General features: G+C 44.9%; 1 protein-coding gene across 1 annotated transcript in view; it reads left to right on the plus strand.

Moving 5' to 3' along the window:
* The first annotated feature begins 5,686 nt into the window (after positions 1–5,686).
* Positions 5,687–21,642, plus strand: part of Xpo6 (exportin 6) — a 108,911-nt gene continuing 92,955 nt past the window's right edge. The window contains exon 1 of the mRNA XM_057777800.1: positions 5,687–6,241. Coding sequence (XP_057633783.1) covers positions 6,239–6,241 — 3 coding nt within the window. The 5' untranslated portion in view covers positions 5,687–6,238. The remainder of the gene's footprint in view (positions 6,242–21,642) is intronic.

A 21,642-nucleotide genomic window follows, 5' to 3' on the forward strand; every position in this document is an offset into this window, starting at 1 on the left:
ACTTAACAATTGTATGTAGTTAAAAACCCTTCCTATTTGTTTAGACAAAAAGGGGAACTGTTGGGGGAGAACTGTTTGTGTTGATTGATCAGAGACCACCAATAGAGTCCAACCTTGTTTAGAGAGTGGAGTCCATATTCTGCTGGCTGAGATGGACCATAGAGTCCCCTGTCGGACTCATCAGGAGATGAAGGACATGGGGAGGAGGAGGAAGAGGAGGGCTGAGGGGTTGTGTGGCCTTTCCATCTGGGAAGTGGAGAGAGGTAGGGTTTTGTCTTCATTGCTGTCTGGATCTCTTAGGTTTATTCCCTATTATTTACTCCTGAGTTTTATTTTTTTTAATAAAATGAAAAGAGGATATCACAATAGGCAGCTTATTGGTTTTTTTTTTTTTTCATTAAATCACTGCTTGGCCCATTAGCTCTAGCTTCTTATTGGCTAACTCTTACATATTAATTTAACCAATTTCTATTAATCTGTATATCACCATGAGTTTGTGCTCTACCTGCAAAGTTTCAGCATGCCTGACTCTAGTAGTGACTCTATTGTGTCTCTCTCTGCCTTCCTTCTCTCAGCATTCAATTCAGTTTTCCCAGTAGGCAGCTTATTGGAAATGTGAATTTTAGGACCTGCCTCAGACCTACTGCATGAGAATCAAGAGAGTGGAGCAATTCCTCATTTAATGTCTCTTTCAAATGTTTTTGAGAGCCATGGGGTTAGTCGAATTTGCTGTGGTCTATGTAGTGGGAACACTTGAGGACTCAACTGAGCTGCTTGGCAGAATGTCTTAGAACCAGCACTCTGGGAACTGGAGAGATGGCCCAATACTTAGGGACCCTTGGTAGAGCACACAAGTTCTGTTCCTAGCACCCACACAGAAGCTCATTATCACCTGTAAATACAGTTCCAGGGGATCTAGTACCCTCCTCTGGCTTCTAGACATGATCCTGCATGCAAGTAGAATACAGAAACTCAGGCAGGCACAGACATAGAAATAACTACATTTTAAAACAAACAAACTCCAGCACTCTTCTTAGTAAAACAGGTTAGAGGCTAGAGCAAACATCATCACACACTTGGTAGGGACTCTGGAGCATTTGCAGGCTTTTGACTCCTCTCCCCATCTTCTATCTCAGTGGTCTCAACTTTTCTAAGGCTATGATCCTTTATTATAGACCCTCATGGTGACCCCAGCAACAAATTATTTCATTGCTACTTTACAATTGTAACTTTGCTACTGTTATAAAATACAATGTAAATATCTGTGTTTTCTGATGGTCTTAGGCACCCTCTGTGAAAGGATTGTTCACCCTTCAAAGGGTCGTGGTCCACAGGTTGAGAAAACTGTTACACCAACCCTTTGCTTCTTTCCTTCACAGCACCCCTCTTCCCACAGCTAATTTAGCCACTTGTTCATTACTTGTTACTTATTTGTCCTCCAGGGCAATAATGACAACTTATTTATTTTTGAGACAGAGTCTCTCTATGTATTCCTGGCTGTCCCCGAACTCACTATGTAGACCAGGCCAGCCTTCAGATTCATAGAGATCCATTTGCCTCTGCCTCCTGAGTGGTGGAATTAAAGGCCTGGGCCACCTGCAAAGTTCTTTTTAAATGGGAGGTTAGAAATTGTTTTTGCTACAATGTACTTCTCAATTGGGTCACAGGAGAACTAAAAGAAGGTTCAAAGCCTGGCATCTCTGCCTTCATTTTGTTCTGTCTTTGTTGCTTTAGGATGTCCTGTTCCAGATGGGAGTATCCCCCCCTACCCCCAAACCTGCAGTTACCATGGATTCCAGGAAAACTAGAATTGTCATAAACACCTTTACACAAGGAGCTGAAATTATCACTAAGCAATCACAGGCCTCAAAGGACAGACCACTCCCCTACGAGGGTAATTATCTGTGATAGCAGGGCTGCTCCCGGAAGGGAAGACATTATCTCCAGGGAGACAACTCTTTTCCCTAGAGAGGAAGGTCCACCACTTCCTCCAACCTTGCAGAACCAGGACTGCTAAGATCCACCAGGACCACACCTTGACCAAGACTGCCTGATTGGGAATACCTCTCGCCCTTTGCCCCATTCTTCAACGAAATCAAAAGCTCATTCAGATGTTTGAAAGAATGGTGACTTCATTCAGGGTCTCACCAGACTTCCTTATCTGTTCCTCTTCCTAAGTGTGGCTAATGTGCTCAGGACAGCTCTGAGTGTGGCCCAACACAAATTGTACACTTGTTTGTCATGGGGGTTCTTTTGCATGTTTTGTTCGTAATTCCACCATGTGGCATTCCAGCATGAGTTTAGTGGATTAAAAACTTCATGCTGCAGGGCTGAAAGCAGTGAGTGAGTGATGTTCCGTGTGGTGACCAGGTTTATGCCTTGGTGGCACACACATCCCTAATTCCATCCCTCAGGAGCCAGAGGCAACAAGATCTCTGTGAGTTCAAAGGTCAGCCTGGTCTACAGAGTGAGCATCTGGCCAGCTGGGGCTACATAGTGAGGCCCCTGTCTCAAAGACTGAATTCCAAACCCAAACCTTTGTGCTGTGGTGTCGGTAGGTTGGACCTGCATGACAGCTCTTTTGATTAAATCTCCTCTCTGTACTGTTCTTTACTTCTCTCTTTAATTGGCTTATTGGGGGAAAAAACTCCATAAAAAACCCCCCAAAAAAACAACCTCTCCTAACATCTGTAGTAGACCTCAAGAGACCATCTTAAACATCAGATTAGATTAGAGTTACTGATCTCAGACTGTGTAGGAGCGTGTGTTATGACAGGGTCTCAATGGCCCAGGTGGGCCTCAAATTCATTTCAATCCTTCAGCCTCCTAAATGCTAGGTCTCAAAGTCGTGAGCCACCATGTCTAGTTCAGGGTTTTTTAACTTCATGAGAAATCATGCCAAATTTCTCAAGTAGATCTCTCTCTCTCTCTCTCTCTCTCTCTCTCTCTCTCTCTCTCTCTCATTCCTCCCTCTCTTACATTTATTTATTGTATTCAAGCGGGTGCAGTAAAAAAAACCCACTAAAATGGCCACTCCATTATGGGGAAGGTTTTTTTGTTTTTGTTTTAGTTTTTTGTTTTTTCAAGACAGGGTTTCCTTTGTGTAGCCCTGGCTAGGACAGCTAAGGAACTAGCTCTGTAGACTGGGCTGACCTTGAACTCACAAGGGTGTACCTGGCTCTGCCTCTTGAGTGCTGGGATTAAAGGTGTGTGCCACCACTGCTCAGTGCAGGTGGAAGGTTTTTATTGTGAATAAGAGAGAAAATATCTAGAGGCATCTGGAAGAGTCCAGAGCAGAGAGAAAATGTAGACTGGACATGACCAGGGCTATCTGCAAGAGAAACAAGAAAGTGGGGCAGGCTCGTAGGTGGGGAATGGAAATATCACGTGGCTTACTAAGAGGATGAGTGTCTGGGGGTGGGAAGTGATCCATGATTGGAACAGGCCTGGGGGTTTTAGGGTAGAGGAGAAGGTGAGAAGGGCCAAGATGCTACTGTGGGGTCTTTGAAATGAGTAACAGGAGCTTGTGAGTAGGGACTATAGGGCCCTGGGGGTTAGCATGTGTATGCTGATATTCTCCACAGGTAGAAGTCAATGAAGACCCACAGGTCCCTTTTGCCAGCGGAGAGCCACCTTGATGCTAGTATGATCAAAAGACAATTTGTGGGAATCTATTCACTCCTTCACAACTGGGTTCTGTCTTAGTCATTATTTTATTGCTGTGAAGAGACACCATGACCAAGGCAACTGTTATAAAAGAAAACATTTAATTGGAGGCTTGCTTACAGTTTCAGAGGGCCAGTTCACTATTATCATGGCAGGGAGCATGTCGGAAGAGTAGCTGTCTTAGGGCTTCTATTGCTGTGAGGAGACACCATGACCATCTCTCTCTCTCTCTCTCTCTCTTTTTTTTTTTTTTTCGAGACAGGGTCTCTCTGTGGTTTTGGAGCCTGTCCTGGAACTAGCTCTAGTAGACCAGGCTGGTCTCGAACTCACAGAGATCTGCCTGCCTCTGCCTCCCAAGTGCTGGGATTAAAGGCGTGCGCCACCACCGCCCGGCTTATGACCTCTCTTATAAGGAAAACATTTAATAGGGGTGGCTTGCTTACAGTTTCAGAGGTTCGTCCGTTATCACCAGGGCAGGGAGTGTGGCAGTCTGCAGGCAAACATGGTACTGGCTACATCTTGATTAGAAGGCCAGAAGGCAACAGCAAGTGGACTGTCTGTCACACTAAGTGACGCTTGAGCAAGAGACCTCAAAGCCTGCTCCCACAGTGAGGCACTTCCTTCAACAAGGCCACACCTACTTCAACAAGGCAAACCCATAACAGTGCCACTCCCTTTGGGATTATGGGGGCATTCAAACTACCACAGTAGCTAAGAGCTGCATCCTGATCCACAGAGAGACAAGAGACCAGGTCTGGCATGAGCTTTTGAAACCTTAAGGCCCACCCCCAGTGACACACTTCTTCCAACAAGGTCACACCTCCTAATCCTTCTAATCCTTCTCAAAAAATGCCGCTATCTGATGATTACACATTCAAATATGAGCCTGTGGGGACAAGTCTGTGTAGTCTTAACTATTCTGGAACTAACAGACCAGGCTGGTCTTGAACTCACAGAGATCTGCCTGCCTCTGACTCCTGAGTGCAAAGCGCTGGGAATGAAGGTGTGTGCTTCCACTCCCTCTCTCCCTCTACGAGGGCCATTCTTATTCAAACCACCACAGGTTCTGAGGATTGAATCCAGATCGATGGTCAGACGTTGCGGCAAAGCCTTTGCAGGTTGAATCATGTCACTGGCTCCTTGCTCCCATGTCCCTTAAAAATTAATTTATATGTATGTTTGTGTACCTATGTATGTGTATGCCATGCGGGTGTGGGTGTATCTTGGGAGTCCAGAAGAGGGTGTTGAATTCCTTGGTGTTGGAGTTACAGGTAGTGGTGAGCCAACCAAATTGAGTTCTGGGAAGCCAACTGGACTTCTCTGGAAGACTCTGGATCCTGCAGCCTCCACCGTTGTCACATCTGGCTCATACCAGTTTTGTTTCTTTTAAATCTTCCTAGAATTACTTTTAACTGGATGATAATAACGCAAAAGTAAGCTGTTACACTGTTGCTTCTCTTTTGTCCCCCTGCCCCGACTTTGTAAGTACCTTCCATACGACCCGTGGTTTGTGTCTGCTTTCTCTAGGCCTCTTTTCATCGATCTATGACCGCTTTTTGCTACTCTGCTCATTGGAACCTTTGTTCTCTGTTTTGTTCTATTAAGTATTGTCTGACTCTACAATTGAGGATGAAGCCAATTAAGATCGTGACACTGTTTCTATTTCGTCCTGTGACACTTTCTGATCTTAGTACCCAGAGCAGTGGACTGAACGAATAGAGGCCCCAGGAGAGTACAGTCCAGCCCCGCGGAACTTCAAGTCCGGTACCAGGGTTCGGAAAGGCGCTCAAAAATGATTTGCGGAATGAATGAGCGACAGAAACGAAAGGGAAACCACCCCTTTACCAAAATGGCCGCGCGTCCCTTTACCAACGCGGCCGTCCACGGCAGCTTGGGCGGGGACGAGGTGGGCGGGGCCAGCGAACCGTCAGGTGCGGCCCCGCCCTCCTCTGCCCTCACTTGATTCCGGATTGGTCCGGTTCCAGCGCCGCAGCAGGCCGCGGGCTGAGGCCGCCTGGTGCTCGCCACTTCCGGCGCGCAGGGCTGTTGGCTGGGGGTGGCCGCGCGGGGCTAGCGGCGGCCGCGGGCGGCGCGCAGGGATGCGGATCGGGGCCGTGGCGAGGGCAGAGGTGGCGAGGACTGCGCGGGCCCGTGGGCCTCCCTCCTGAGCCGGCCGCGCCGCCCAGGCCCGGGCAGCCTCCGCCCCTTCAGCCCCGTCCGGGCCCGTCGCCGCCTCGGGCCGGGGAGGCCGGGGAATCCCTGCCTGGGCCCGCAGCCTCCTTTCTGGGGGTCGGGCCCAGGCGGGGGGCCCCGCACAGCTGCCTCCTTACCCCATTTCCTGCTTTTGCGTTTGCCTGGGGTGGGCCGAGGTCTGGATGAATAGCTTCGGGGGTCCTCGATGAGGCCGCTGTGCTCCTTTTAAAGGTGCCGGCGGGACCCGGGTGGGGAACGGGTTGTCTTTGCATGGGCGGGGGACTCCCCGAGCCTGCCGAGACCATGACCTGAACTGTGCGAACGGGACGCGTTGGATCCCAAGAGCCAACTCACCTGAGCCACCCCCTCCCCGGCCAGCATGGTGAGTGGGGTCAAGGACCCGGTTGGAGGGGTGGTAGTGGGCCTCGGGGCTACTGAGTTATCGCTTCTCCCTGGGGCGGGGAGAGGCGCGTGCGAGCCAGGCCGGTGACACACGCGTGCCGGGTGTGCTACCGGCTGTACGCTCCCTTCCCCCCCCTCCCCCGACTGGGTGTCTGGTGGGGGGGAACCTTGTGAGCGCCGCGGGTACAACCCCCTGCCTCTGAGTTTGCTGTGCTCCTAGTGCAGCGAGTCGTGATTACCCGTATCAATTTATTGATGGCTTACTGTGTGCCATATCCTTTGCTAAGTGATTGACATATGTTTAGTTATTACACCACCCCCGGAAATGGGGGAGACTGAGGCACGGAGCTGTTAATTACTCTGCCCAAGGTCAAGCGACTCCTCTGGGACAGTGGTGCGATTTGAACATCAGCAGTCCGTTCTAACTGGCTGAATTTTTGGAGACCATTCTGCCCATCTGTAGGTTTGCATTTGGAGAAACCTAGAGTGCGATTTGCAGAGGTTACTGATAGAGATGATGGCAGAGTCAGCAGTGGGATCTTTGGACATCTTGGCCGCCGTTCTTTCTGCTTTATGTTCTGGTCCTTTCCCTGGAAAACTGCATCCTTTCAGATCCAGCTCAAAAACCTTTGGAAGGAAGATTACCCCTCTCCCCCACTTCCAGGCCCTCTAGCCGTCCATACTCCTTTGGGTTTGTGAACTCACAGTAGTTTGCTTTCGCCATTGTACTGTTTCTGAGTCTTATCTGCCCATCACAGTTGGCAAGGTGAAGTTAGTTGTCTGATTCCTTATCTTCCTCAGTTTGGCATCTAGCCCATGATGAGTGGTTGATTGCCCAGCCAGCATTTGAGCATCTCCAGGGATAGCACCCTACCCCTCCCCATTGCCTGGCAAGTTAGTGGTGTAGTGGAAATGTAATCGTTGGCACAGTTTTTTAATGCACGCTGGACTAGACTGTCAAGACTAGACTGTCCTGAGGGGTGGGTGGGTAGTGTGTAAGGTCCTGGTTTTGGAAAAAAATCTAAGGCACTCAAGTAGTCCTCCTGGCTTTACAAGCAAGCTGGGTAAAATACACCATCAAAGCTGAGTGGCATGGTGTAATTTGTACTACGGGTACTATATATGATGTATATGTTTATATATGGTGTATACTATAAAAGGTGGCAGATCTGTTGAGCTCTGAGTTCATTTGTACAATGTAGAGATGTTCTATAAAAACGTTCTCTAAAAATAATTCAAAGATGAGACGTCTATGAATTCTTAACATTTCTTCAATAATTTTATAAAATGTTTGAATTCAATCCCCCTCCTCCAAAGACAGTCTAACTATGTAGCTCTCACTGTCCTGGAACTCTCTACATAGACCAGACTAGAACTCAAAGAGATCCACTGACCTTTGTCTCCCAGGTGCTGGGATTAAAGGTGTTGGCCACTGTACCAAATGTTTGAAGTTTTTAAAATTTGTTTAATTTTATGTGCATTGGTGTGAGGGTGTCAGATCCCCTGGAACTGGAGTTATAGACAATTTTGAGCTATCGTGTGTGTGCTGGGAATTGGACCTGGGTCTTCTGGAAGAGCAACCGGTGCTTTTAACTGCTGAGCCATCTCTCCAGTTCCAAGTGTTTGAATTTTTAAATTGTGATACAATATACTTAATCACTTAAATTAACTTACAGTTCACTGGCATTATGTGCATTATATTGTGTAGCTGTCATGGTCTACATTTCCAGAACCTTCCCCAACTGAAACATTGTACTCTGAAATACTAACCCCTGCTCCCTCCATTAGTAGCTCTGTTCCCTGGACTCCCAACCACCATTTCCCTTTCTGTTTCTATCCTTCTAACCCCTGCACACTTTTTTTTTGAGGGGGGGTAGAAGGGTATTTTCTTTTTATTACTGCTTATTTCATTTAGTGGAGTATCTTCAAAGTCCATACGTGTTGTAGGGTGTGCAGAATTCCTTTCCGTCAGCATGAGTGCACCATTCTGTAAGTGTTGTAGGGTGTGCAGAATTCCTTTCCGTCAGCACGAGTGCACCATTCTGTAAGTGTTGTAGGGTGTGCAGAATTCCTTTCCATCAGCACGAGTGCACCACTTTTGCTTGCCCATTCATCCCTCAATGGATACCTGATTTGCTTCTGCTACGGTATGAATATGAATATATAAATCTTTTTTAAAATTTATTTTTATTTGATGTTCATTGTTGTTTTGCCTGCATGTGTGTCTATGTCAGTGTGTCAGAAACCCTGAAACTGGAGTTACAGACAGGTGTGAGCTGCCACGTGGATGCTGGGAATTGAACCCTGGTCCTCTAGAAGAACAGCCAATGTTCTTAACCTCTGAGCCATCTCTCTGGCTCTGAGTGTACAAATCTTTTGGTTAGTTTTAAGTAGTCTTTATATGCTGCACCCTAGAGAATGTCCATCTTTCTAGATAGATCAGTGCCTTGCCCTCAGGGAACTTTGCATGTTGCTGGGACAGAATTTTGTATATAGCAGAGCTAGTAAGTTGCCCTTGTGCTCAGAAGGCATTAAGAGCATGATTACCTTTGAATAATTAATTGTGAAGCTGTTGATTTTGTATGTAGAACTCTATTTAAGCATGCAGAAAGAAGCCACTGTGGGTGTGAGACCAATAGGGTCTACTGTCATAACCCTAATGGTTCATCAGCAATTGTTCCAGAAGAGGATTGGGCGGTGCGGTCTTTGTCTACTAGCCAGGGAGCCATTGCCTGGTTTGTGCCTGACAGAACAAGGGTCTTTTATTGAGAATCGCAGCCCTTTATTTCAATAATTATTTTTCTCTTCATTCATACCAGCTTGCAGTGCGACTCTGTGGAGATTGAAGGGTGGTTGTATACCAGGCAGGTCTTTGATCTCACTTTGTTGCTCAGGTTGGTCCTGAACTCCTGTCCCTCCTGTTTGAGCCTTCCATAGGTGTGTGCCAGTAGGCCTGGCTACATTATGGCCTTTAAGATAATTGTTGATCTAAATCTATGTGTTTTAAATGTCTTTTTTTTTTTAAATGTACATTGGTGTTTTACCTGTGTGTAAGGGTATCAGATTCCCTGGAACTGGAGTTACAGACAGTTGTGAACCGCCATGTGGGTACTGGGAATTGAACCAGGTCCTCTGGAAGAGCAGCTAGTGCTCTAAACTACTGAACCATCTCTCTAGCCCCTTAAATGGCCTTTTAAAAATGAGTAAAATGGCACAACAGGTAAAAATTACATCTCTGATCAGGTACAGTGGTGCATACCTGTAATCCTAGTATTTTGGTGGCTCAAAAGGATTGCCAAGAGTTTGAGATCATCTTGGTCTGAGTAGTGTGTTCCAGGTTAGCCTGGGCTCTTTGTGAGACCCTGCTTTAACCTCCACCTTCCACCCTCCATCATATGCCAGTTATTTTTATGTGCTGCTTTTACTTGTTCAGTATTAGTTAACTACAACAATCCTGCCCGGTTGTCACTAGCAGAGGGAAGGCAAACAGATGTAAGGTACCTGCTAGCAAGCTGCAGAGCTCTGCTGGAAGGCCTCTATACTTTGTTGCACTCTGAGCGGCATCATGGGAAGGGTAATTGGGAGTGTCACCCATCCTTGCTTTGTTAGCCTCTAAGATTGGCAGGAGTGGGACATGGGAATAACTGAGTTAAAAATAAACAAAACTATCACTGTAGCTGGAAGGATCTTGAGATGCACATATACTACCATCCATAGTTACAGAGCAGAGTTACTAAATGGCTAGATGTATTCAACTCCCTTTTTAAAAAAATTAACTTTTGTTTTATGTGTGTGAACTTTTTGTCTGCCTGTTTATCTGGATACTACATGTGTGCCTAAGGCCAATAGAGATCAGAAGAGGGCATCAGGTCCTCTGGAACTGGAGTTACAGACTGGTGTTAGCTACCATGTCGGTGCTAGGAACTAAATCCAGGTCCTCTTCAAGAGCAGGCACATAAGTGCAAAGACTGAGCCAGCTCCTTAAACCCTGTTTTAAATGACTGAATCATTTTTGGTTGACTTCTGAAGTTTAATTTATTGACTTTTTTTTTCCTTTGCTGAGAGTTGAACGTAAGCCTCACACATGCTAGGCAAGCGCTCTACCACTGAGCTATATTCCCAGCCTTTATTCTGCAGTTCTTGAGAGATGTAACATGTTAGTGGTTCCTATTAACCTTTCTGAAAACTGGTTTTCAATATTGAGTGAGTTGCTGCTTTATATAGAAATTTTGTGCAAGATTGAGCCCTTGCTTAAATTATCAACCTTTTTTGTAGAAGTGTGTGTGCGTGTATTTGTTTGTGTATCTTATGTATCCCTAGTACTTGTTAAGTCTATGTAGACTAGACTATGTAGACTAGTGGCCTTGAACTTGTAGTGATCCTCCTGTCTCTACTCCTCAGTAGAGTACTTAGTATTTAGGAGTAGAGACAGGTGTATGTCACCATCTAACTGGCATGTTTTCCCCTCCAATTACTTAAGATGGCTTTAGTGTGTGAAAGTACTTGCCTTGAAAGCCTAATGACCCAGCCCAATTCTATTCCTGGAACCCAGAGAAGAAGGGAAGAACCAACTCCACAATGTTGACCTCCACATGTGTGTCATGAGAGCATTTACCCACACTCTCACTCACACCTCCCTCCCTCTCTCTCTCACACACACTGGAGTGGGTTTAGGAAGATTGCTTAGTTGAAAGAGTACTTGCTCTGCAAACATGATACTCTAACTTTAATTCCCAAAATCCACTTTAAAAAGCAGTTGTAGCTGGACAGTGATAGTGCACACCTTTAAACCCAGCCAGCACTCAGGAGGCAGAGGCAGATTTCTGTGAGTTCGAGGCCAGCCTGGTCTTTAGAGCGAGTTCCAGGACAGGCTCCAAAGCTATAGAGAAACCCTGTCTTGAAAAACCAAAAAACAAACCAAACGAAAACAAAAACAGTTGTAATCCCAGTGCTGGTGATGCCCAGATCCTGGGCCTGCTGGCTAGCCACCCTAGACTTCTTAGTAAGCTCTAGGCCAATGAAGGACCTTGTATCAAAAGCAAGGGATCCACTGATGAATGACACCTGTGTTTGATATATGCACCCCCCTATTGTATAGATTAAAGGTTGTTTTTCTAATGTGGTCCCTGCAATGAAGACAAAATTAGACCTTTCACATGTGATGTGTTGTACTGTACACCGTGCTGTGGGAGGCACCATGTGACAAGACAGGAAGCAAGCAAAGTTCAGTAGTGCTCAGAGGTCCCATGTTTGGCTGTGCCATTGGAGACAGTCTAGAGAGGCAGTTCAATATCAAGAAATGACTAGCTAGGCTTTCAGTTCTTCTAGCCATGCCTTAACAAACTTTTTTACTTTATAATTTGTATGTAAGTGTGGGTGTGTGCACGTCATGGTGCATGTGTGGAGATCACAGGAAACTTTCAGGAGCCCCTTTCTTCTCCCATCTGATGGAGGGAGGGTCTTTCTGGGTTCTGCTGCTGTGCTGTATGGCCCTTGATCTTCTGGGTGAGTCTCTTCTCTTTGCCTCCTATCTCAGTATAGGAGTTCTGGGATTATAGATGTGTGCCACCATATCTAGCCTTATATGTGAGTTTTGGGATTTGAACTCAGGTTGACAGGTTTGTGGGATTGGCCTCTTTACTCTCTTGAGCTATCATTTCAGCCCCAAACTTTTTTCCTCTCTTCCTCCCTTTCTTATCTATCTATCTATCTATCTATCTATCTATCTATCTATCTATCTATCTATCTATCCATCCATCTCTATCTATCTATCTATCTATCTATCTATCTATCTATCTATCTATCTATCTATCTAATCTATCTAATCTATCTATCTGTCTGTATTTGTATTTTGAGGTAAGTCTCATTATGTAGACCCTGTTGGTTCCAAGATCACAGAGATATGTCTGCTTTTGGAGTGCTGGGATTAAAGGCCTGTGATACTACTTGGACAAGCTCTTAATTTTCTTAACCTTTTTTCTTTTAAAATTTATTTAATGAGTGCTCTATCTGCATGTATACCTTTATCATATCCCACTATATATGGCTGTGAGCCATCATGTGATTGCTGGGAATTGAACTCAGGACCTCTGGAAGAGCAACTAGTGCTCTTAACTGCTGACATCTCTCCAGTCCTTCCTTTTCCATTTTTTTTTTTTGGGGGGGGATTTTCGAGACAGGGTTTCGAAGCTTTTTGGTTCCTGTCTTGGAACTAGCTCTTGTAGACCAGGCTGGCCTCGAACTCACAGAGATCCGCCTGCCTCTGCCTCCCGAGTGCTGGGATTAAAGGCGTGTGCCACCACCGCCCGGCCTTCCTTTTCCATTTTATAGTTTGCATTCAAAGCATTGAAAGGTTAGGTATCTTCTCAAAGTCACACTGCAACCAAATGGTAGATAGCTGGGATTCAAACCCTTGCTTGCTGGGGTATAATTCAGAACATTTGCTTTTGGTATGCATGAAGACTCTAGTGCCAAAAAGAGAAGAAAAAAGATCTAGTCTCAAAACTTGTACTTTCATGGCAGTGTTCTACTTGCCTTGGAGGCGAGTGAGTGTAGTGGGGAGATGAGACACATTCTGATAGCTAGAGATGGCGATTGGAGTGATAGTAAAAGATCGCTTATGTGCAGAATCTTTTTGCCCAAGGAATGGCTGCTTGAGATTAAAGGAACTGGGAGAGGGCATGTTTGAATCTTAAAGCTAAGGGAGGCAAAAGGTCCTCCAGGTAAAAGTGCTTGCGTATGGTTTCAGGATCTCTCTCTCACACACAAGGAAAGAACGGTAGGTGTCAGGAGACTGGAGGGAGAGTTGAGTGCTCTAACTTTCTAGGCTCCCAAGGCATTACCTACACGCCTCACTCTAACACATAGTTTCTCTCATCTTTAAAAATCATTTTTGCCTTTCACTGTTTGAGATGTCTAAGCTATCTAAGCTGTTCTCAAACTCCTAATCCTCCTGCCATGGCCTCCCAAATGCTGGATACTTGGCATCTATCACCGTGCTCAGCCTGTGTTAAGAAAGCATCAGATAGATTGATTGACCCATGGTGCCGACTTGTGTGAAGCAGCTGGACAGTATGATGCTTAGGTCTTTTGTAGCTAACTAGTTGATGGAAGATTTCTAGAACTACCCTAGAGTAACTGGCGATTTCCCTCAAAGGAAAATAGACCATCGCTGTGTCTTGATTTCACTGGTGAAATAGATAATATTGTCTGTAGGATGTGCCAAAGGCCTGCTCTTGGATGTGGGATTCAGAGTGGCCTAGAATTTACTATGTAGACTAGGCTCCTGAATTCTGGGATTAAAGGTGTGTGCTACCATGCCCTGTGAGAATTGTCATTTTAAAATCTCTTCATTGATCAGTGAAGAAAGGGGAAGAAACTAAACTTAAGTTACTTAGGAAGCTGTTAGCATGGATACTGGGAATAATTACAAGTTTGAGTCAGTTGGTGATTTGGATTTGTAGGTGTGAAGGGTTGAAAAATAGAATTAACAGATTGGCCATGTGCTGACAAAATACTTGATTTGGCCTTGTCTATAATAGATGGGAGGCTGTGATTGAGGTGATTGGCGCCTTGCAATACAAGGTCTAGTTGAAGACAGCTGAAGTTGTGGAGAGTGTGCTGGTATAGGCAGGGGTGAAGAGGAAGTGTAACTGTTTCTCTGTTGTTTTTCTTCCATTGCTGATGTAGCTCAGAGCTTTAGGTGACTTAGGCAAACACTACCATATAGTTGAGTTGTGCCCCCTGTCATGTGTCTGTTTTAGCCTTCTTCTCCCCATTTCTTCATAATTCATATTGTAGATTAACCCCCTGCCCCTGAGACAGGGATTCTCTGTATAACAGCCCTGGCTGTCCTGGAACTATCTCTGTAGACCAGGATGGCCTCGAACTCACAGAGATCCGCCTGCCTCTGCCTCCAAAGTGCTGGGATTAAAGCCACCACTACCTGGCTGTAGATTGACTATTTTTAAAAAATTTATTTATTATGTATATAGTGTTCTGGGCACCAGATCTTATTATAGATGGGTGTGAGCCATCATGTGGTTGCTGGGAACTCAGGACCTCTGGAACAGCAGTCAGTTCTCTTAACCTCTGAGCCATCTCTCCAGCCCTAGATTGACTTTTAAAGGTATTCTTAGTATTTTATTTTGTCCAAGATTCTTGCTTTTTTTCTTTTTTTATCTTTCCCGTCCCCTCCGCTCCCCTCCCCTCCCCTCCCTTCCCTTCCCTTCCTTCTTTCACAGGGTTTCTTTGTGTAGCCTTGGTTGTCCTAGAACTAGCTCTGTAGACTATGTTGGACTTGAACTCAGAGATCTACCTGCCTCTCCCTTCCAAGAGCTGAAATTAAAGGCATGTGCTACCACTACCCAATATTCAAGGTTCTTGTAACACAATCATTGTACATGTTTATGGGGTACAGTGTAATATTGTACTCAGCATGTCTGTTACTTCTAATTACCATTTCTTTGTAATGAGAACTTTTAAATTTTTATCTGGCAGTGATTTGAGATGTACAACAATAAATTGTTAATCAGTAGGCAGACTTTTGGTCTGCAACTACTTTTTTAAACCTACCTATAACCTCAGTGTGTTGGGTCCAATATAAGGAACTTATGGTACATGGCTGTGGTCCCGCACTGAGGATACTGAGGATGGTGAGTTTGAGGCCAGCTTGGGCTACATACTATTATGTCTTAAAACAAAAACAAAAACAAAAGGAAAGAAAAGAAAAGAAAAAACTCATAACCTGTTTTTAGTCCTTATGTTTCTTAATTATTTATGGCCTCTGGTATTTGCTGTCTCCTTTTCTTGAAATAACTTTTTTGTGGCTCCCTTGATGTCTTTGCTGTTGCCTTCTTCATTTTACTAGAAAGCATTTTTTAGTTTGCATTTTGTGTGTGGGTATGTGCACATGAGTGCAGGTGCCTATGGAGTTGGAGTCATGAAGGTTGTGAGCCCAGTGTGGGTGTGGAGCATCATGTCCTTGGGAGCTGAGAATGGTGAGTTGTCTCCAGCTCTGCTGTTAAATTCTTGACTTAGTCTCCCTTGTTCTTTTCTGCCTATGGCTTCATTTGTGATCTGGTTACTGATTGGAATTAAACCTTCTTTGGACATGGATGTGTACTTTAGCATGCTGTGGCCATCAGTTAATAATATCTAAACCATATCTGTTATCCTTCCCTCAGAGTAGTGTTCTTTCCCCATGGCCTAGTTCTATTAATGACCTCATTCGTCCACTGTATACTCTTAATGTTGACTCATATTTTACTTCCTCTTCTTCTGTACCTGTGATGATATTGCCAGTATGTTTGTGTCTTAACCATGGCCTTCTAGTCTGCTTGCGTCAGGCTCTCAGCCTGTTTTCTTCCTCCCTGCCTCCCTCCCTCCCTCCCTCCCTGCCTCTCTCTCTCTCTCTCTCTCTCTCTCTCTCTCTCTCTCTCTCTCTCTTTCTTTCTTTCTTTCTGTAGGAACCTTGTATCCTGGCTGGATTCAAGCTCTGCCTGAGTGCTGGGATTACAGGTGCTCACCACACCAGCTTTGTGATGGTTAGTGTCAAAAACTGATAACTTGTCACACTCAAGTCATCTGGGAAAAGTCTCAGTGAGGGATTGTTTAGAACAGGCTGGCCAGTAGGCATGTCTGAGGAGTGATTGACTGTGTTAATTGATGTGGGAAGACCAACCCACTGTGGTGCTATTTCCTGGGTTTGAGTCCTACACTGTATTAGAGAAAGTGAACTAAGCACAAAAACACATGCATTTGTTTTCTCTGTTCTTGACTGTGGGTGTGACTAGCTGCTCACGTTTCTGTCTTGACTTCTGCGCAAATGGGCTATAACCTTGAATTGTAAGCCAAATACCCCAGACTGCTTTTTGTCAGGTATTTTATCATAACAACAGAAATGAAATAGGATAGGCTGCCTCCAGCTTCCAGGTTCTTCCATCAGTCCGCTACCTCAGGGAGCTCAAGGTGCCACATGATGTAATTCTGAGTAAGGGGAGGTTCCCTTGGTTGTTGGAGACCAGGCTTTTATCAGGGAGAGTAGTTAGAACACATGTGCTCTGGATTGATTCCCACAGGCAGTATGACTTTAGACTTCTCAGCAGGAAAGAAGATGACTTACTAGATGCAAAAAGTGATATCTAGAATATCTTTTAGACTTCTCAAATCATACCTTGTTCTCTGGTCACAGCCTCCCACTCATCAGTCTCAGAACACTTGGGACATTTTGGCCTTTTCCCCTTCTTTCTCATCTTGCCTGCTGCTTATGCTTGTCCCTTTCATTATTTTTGCAGGTAAGACCATCTTCAGTAAGATAGAGCATCACTTTTTTGAGGCGTTCTAGCTCATTAGTTTAATATTTTACCTTTGATTATAGTTTTGTTTGCTTTTATTTACCTTTATTATGTAATAATTAAAAAGGCTGCATACAGCCTTGTAAGTGTCAAACAGTTCAGAAGGTTGAAGCTCAACTTCTTTGTGTACTCACTCCTCTTTGCTGCTGCTGTACCTAGTAAGATCAGCATTTTGGATACTTGAGTCAGGAGTGGAAATAAACACAAGAAGGTTGAGAGATTAGAAATGGTAGTAGTAGTACTTGAGCTGTGTGGTAAGGACTGAAATAGAGTGTGGCTGAGTCAGTACTTGTCTAGAATCCATGTAATCTGTAAGCTTTGCCCTGGGCAAGTGAACATGTGTAGGAAGTGAGTCTGGGGAGTTAGGACCAGTGCTGTGTGGATCCTCTGATAAAGCCACAAGGCAGCAGAGTGAGGGGACTAGGAAGATGCTAGTAGAAAGGGAAGGTGACTGGGGCTTAGATGGAGAGCGTAGTGTATTTCTTACTTACATTTGGTGTACCCATTGCTTAGGGGCTCTAACTACTGCAGACTGCTTCCTCATGTAATCTGTCTTTGTGCTGTGTAACTATTGTTGTTCCCATTTTATAATTGAGGAAGATAAGAACTTTGGCTCAGGAGTAGTAAGGTTAATAGCTTGTCTAAAATTACATGGTGATTGACAGAGCCAAGTTTCAGAGCTGGTTCCAACTTCCAAAGCCATGTTGTACAGAGATTACTAGATTTCTGTAGTGCACAGTTACTTAAATGTAGCCTGTTCTAGAAAACTAGTGCATCTTGCCAGCTGAACTTAAAACCTGAGAACATTTCCTCCATAGTGGACAGATTGAAGTGGTCAAATCTGCCGACATCTTATCATTTCTGGCTATCCCATAATGTGACAAGAAAACAAACAACTTGTCTCTGTGTGAACATCTTCTTTCATGTTTCAGGTTAGATAAACCCATTAGGCTTAGCAGATACTAAGCATGAATCTCTCCCTCTGCCTGCCCCCCCCCCTCTTTGAGACAAGGTCTTTTTATATAGTCCCAGCTAGCCAGGAATTCACTGTAGCCTGGCTGGCCTCAAACTTGGATTAATCTTCCTGCAATCACCTCTCAGGTTCCACCATACTGGATTTAGTAGGCTCATTTTTTTTTTTTTTTTTTGGTTTTTCGAGACAGGGTTTCTCTGTGGTTTTGGAGCCTGTCCTGGAACTAGCTCTTGTAGACCAGGCTGGTCTCGAACTCACAGAGATCCACCTGCCTCTGCCTCCCGAGTGCTGGGATTAAAGGCTTGCGCCACCACCGCCCGGCTAGTAGGCTCATTTTTACAGTTAACAATGAACAAAAGAACCCTGGTACAGGACTCTAGCAGAAGTATCCAAGGGGTGTTTTATGAGTTGAATGAAGCTGGAATAAAAGATCCTTGCTTTGCAAATTAGCTGATCAGTCCTCGGAAGCTTGATTCCTCCTTGTCATCATTACTGTTTGTTGTTGTGAAGAGATACCATGACTAAGGCAACTTTTAAAAGAAAGTGTTTAGTTGGGTTGTATAGTTTCAAAGGGTCAGTCCATGACATGGTGCTAGAGTAGTAGCTGAGAGTTTACATCCTGATCCATAGGCATTAGTCAGGGAGAAAGTGAGAGACTGGGCTTAGTGTGGGATTGTGAAACCTTGAAACCCACCCTCAGTGACACACCTTCTCCAACAAGGCAACACCTCCTAAGTCCTTCTCAAACAGTTCCACTAATGGCTGATCAAACATTCAAACATATGCACCTGTGGGGGCCTCCTCTCATTCAAATCACTACTTCCCCCCTTTCTTTCTTCAAATAGAGTATCAGCTAGATAGATGACCTTAGAAGTGACCACATGCTTAATAAAACAAAAAGTGCAAAGAAGTTAACAAAAAGGGAGTGCATGTGATGTGTGTGCATGCTGCACATACAGAGAGAAGTACCCCAAATCAGTACTTATGTGGTAGTGATAATTTTCTTTCCTGTTTTCTTCACTTGCATTTTCTTCCTGTGTAGGTGTGTGTTTGTACCCACACATTTGGTAGGCAGAAGACAGCCTTTGGCACTGTTCTTCAGGCACTTTCCCCTAGTTACTGATCTGGAATTCATCTCATCTTGGCTGGGTCAGTTGTCTTGCTATCAGGGATCCACTTGTCTGCTTCCCCAATACTGCAATTGCAAGTGTGTGCCACCATGCCTAGCTCTGTGTGTATGTAGTGTGTGTGCGTGCGCGCACCTGCATGTATTTTGAAGATTGAACTGAGGTCTTCTGAGTAAGCTACCTTTCCAACCCTCTTTTTGGACAAAGCCTTATTATATATGTAGTTCAGGCAGCCTTCAGTTAGCTGAGCCTCCTGCCTTTAGTCTTGCCAATATCATTATCATAAAAGCTACAGTGCCTAGCTATGTTGGCTTTTTTGGGGGGGGCATCATAATTAAAAAAAAGTTACTGCCACTTAGGTTAAAAACAACCCTTTATTTTGAAACAATTCTGTGCTCACAGGAAGTTGCAAAACTGGTGCAAAAAATCCTGTGTCAGGCCGGGTGGTGGTGGCGCACACCTTTAATCCCAGCACTCGGGAGGCAGAGACAGGCGGATCTCTGTGAGTTCGAGACCAGCCTGGTCTACAAGAGCTAGTTCCAGGACAGGCTCCAAAACCACAGAGAAACCCTGTCTCAAAAAAAAAAAAAAATCCTGTGTCTACTTTACTAGGTGCCCCAGTGGTGTCCAAATCAGGAAATCAACATCTAATATATTCCAGTTGTTATTATATAAGTGTGTATGTATTTGCTTATGTATTCATGGGTGTGCAAGTGTATGCATTGTATGTATATGTACGTGCAGAATCCAGAGGCTGATGACTGGGTGCCTCCCCTAATTGCTTCCCAGCCTTAATTTTTGAGATAGTACCTCATTAAACCTAGAGTTCACAGATTAGGCTAGTCTGGCTGGCCAGCAGGTCTCAGGGATACTCTTGTCTTCACCTCCCAATGCTGAAATTATACATGCACATTGCCATGACTAGCTAATGTTTTGAATGAGAATGGCCTCCATAGGCTCATATGTTTGAATGTTTGGTTCCCAATTGGTAGATTGTTCAAGAAGGGTTAGAAGGTATGGCCTTGTTGAGACACACATTAGGGTGGTCTCTCTCTGCCTTCTTTTTGTGGATGAGAGGTAAGCTCTCAGCTGCTGCTCCAGTGCCATGCCTGCCTGTTGCCATGCTTCCTATCATGATGATCATGGACTCACCCTCTGAAACTGTAAGCCAGCCCCAATTAAAGCTTTCTTTTATAAGTTGCCTTGATCATGGTATCCCCTTACAGCAATCGAACAGTAACTAAGTTACCTGCTTTTCCTCCCTCCCTCCCTCCTCCCTCCCTCCCTCCCTCCCTCCCTCCCTCCCTCCCTCCCTCCCTCCCTCCTTCTCTCCCTCCTTTTCTCTCTCTCTTTTTTCTTTTTTTAAATATGAGTTTTAAGAATTGAGCCAAAGTTCTCCTCATGCTTATATAGCAAACAGTTTACCCATTGAACCAGCCCCTGTATTTTATATCTTGAAGGATTCAGTGTTCCTACTTCTCTGAGTTATCTATTTATTTATTTGGGGGCAGGATCTCCTGTATCTTAGGGTGTCCTTGGTCAACTATACAGCTGAGGATGGTAGCCATTCTGTTTCCACTTTCTGAGTGCTGGAATTACAGGCATACATAAACACACTTGGTTTCTGCATTGCTGGAGGTCACACGAAGGCTTTGTGCATGCTACTCCATAGATGTCATTGTTAGGAGTTCCTTAGAACTTGTTTTCCCTTGGTTTTTGAAGGACAGTTTGGTTAGATATAATATTGCTAGGTTTTAGTATCTAATTTTTTTCTTTTTTAAAACAGACTCTTACTATGTAGCCCTAGCCTGGAGCTTACTACATATACCTGACTGCCCCCCAACTCACAAAGATGCCTCATGCCTTTGCTTCTGAGTGCTGGGACAGAAGGTGTGGCCCATTATGCCCAGCTCGCATGACCTTTTATAAATGGTGTTAGGATTTTTGTTAACTCAGGTTGTCTGGAGCAGGTCACCTAGCTGAGCCAGGGAGTGTTCCTAGAGGAGAGTGGTCTCCAAGCTCCATTCACTGGGTCAGGGAAGAGTTACTGGTTAGTCAGAGAGTTGAAAGGAGTTTATGTCAGCGTAGGCGCTGGAGTGTGTGACATCTGTAGTTGGTTCCTAACAAGTACTGAGAATGTGAGAGCTCCCTTCCAGCAAGGCTGCAGAGCCTCACGGTCATCTCCTGCAGCTGGTAATGTAAGGAGGGGAAGATGAACAGAAGTTTTGAAAGTTTGAGTGTCCTGACAACTAGGTGGCACACACCTGTCATTCTAGTTCACAGACAAGGAAGGGAGGTCTGAAGTTCAAGGCCAGTTGAGTTCAAAGCCAGCTTGGCTAAATTGGGTGAGGGACAGTTGTAGCTAAGAAGGCTTCCTAAAGGAGAGGGTGTGTAGCTTGGACTTCAGAGCAGATATGGAGTCTCTAGGCAGATTTCAGGGCATTTGAAGCAGATGGTGTGGTGGGTACATGTGGAACAGGGAGCTAGATTGTGTGTTTAGACGTCATATGGATGAGTGGAAATGCTGGACAGGGTTTCTGCTAGGCAGCACAGACGTTTGATGGTGTGACTTGGGAAAATTTGTTAATAACTCAGGAAGGGAGCCTTGCTCCTCATGGTTACTCAGAAAGTTTTCTTCTTAGATCTGCAGTCTGCTTAGGAAGAAGAATTAAGTGTTCTGTCAAGGGTTTGCTTATTTTAGTTTTTTTTTTTTTTAAGATAATTTTAGACTTTAGGATAGTTCTTAAAGTCATTGAGGGTATCTGTATGCTTCTCTTCAGAGTCACTGAAAACAAAATCAGAGCCCTACAAGAAAGACACCTGAACGCTGGTTTGTGACCATCTTTAACTTGGTGTCTGGACCACCTTCACTCTAGTACTGATAAACAATTAAGCTGGTGCTGCGTGTGAACCTACGGGGGCTCTG

This window comes from Chionomys nivalis, chromosome 8, assembly GCF_950005125.1.
Source record: "Chionomys nivalis chromosome 8, mChiNiv1.1, whole genome shotgun sequence".
Lineage (NCBI taxonomy): Eukaryota > Metazoa > Chordata > Mammalia > Rodentia > Cricetidae > Chionomys > Chionomys nivalis.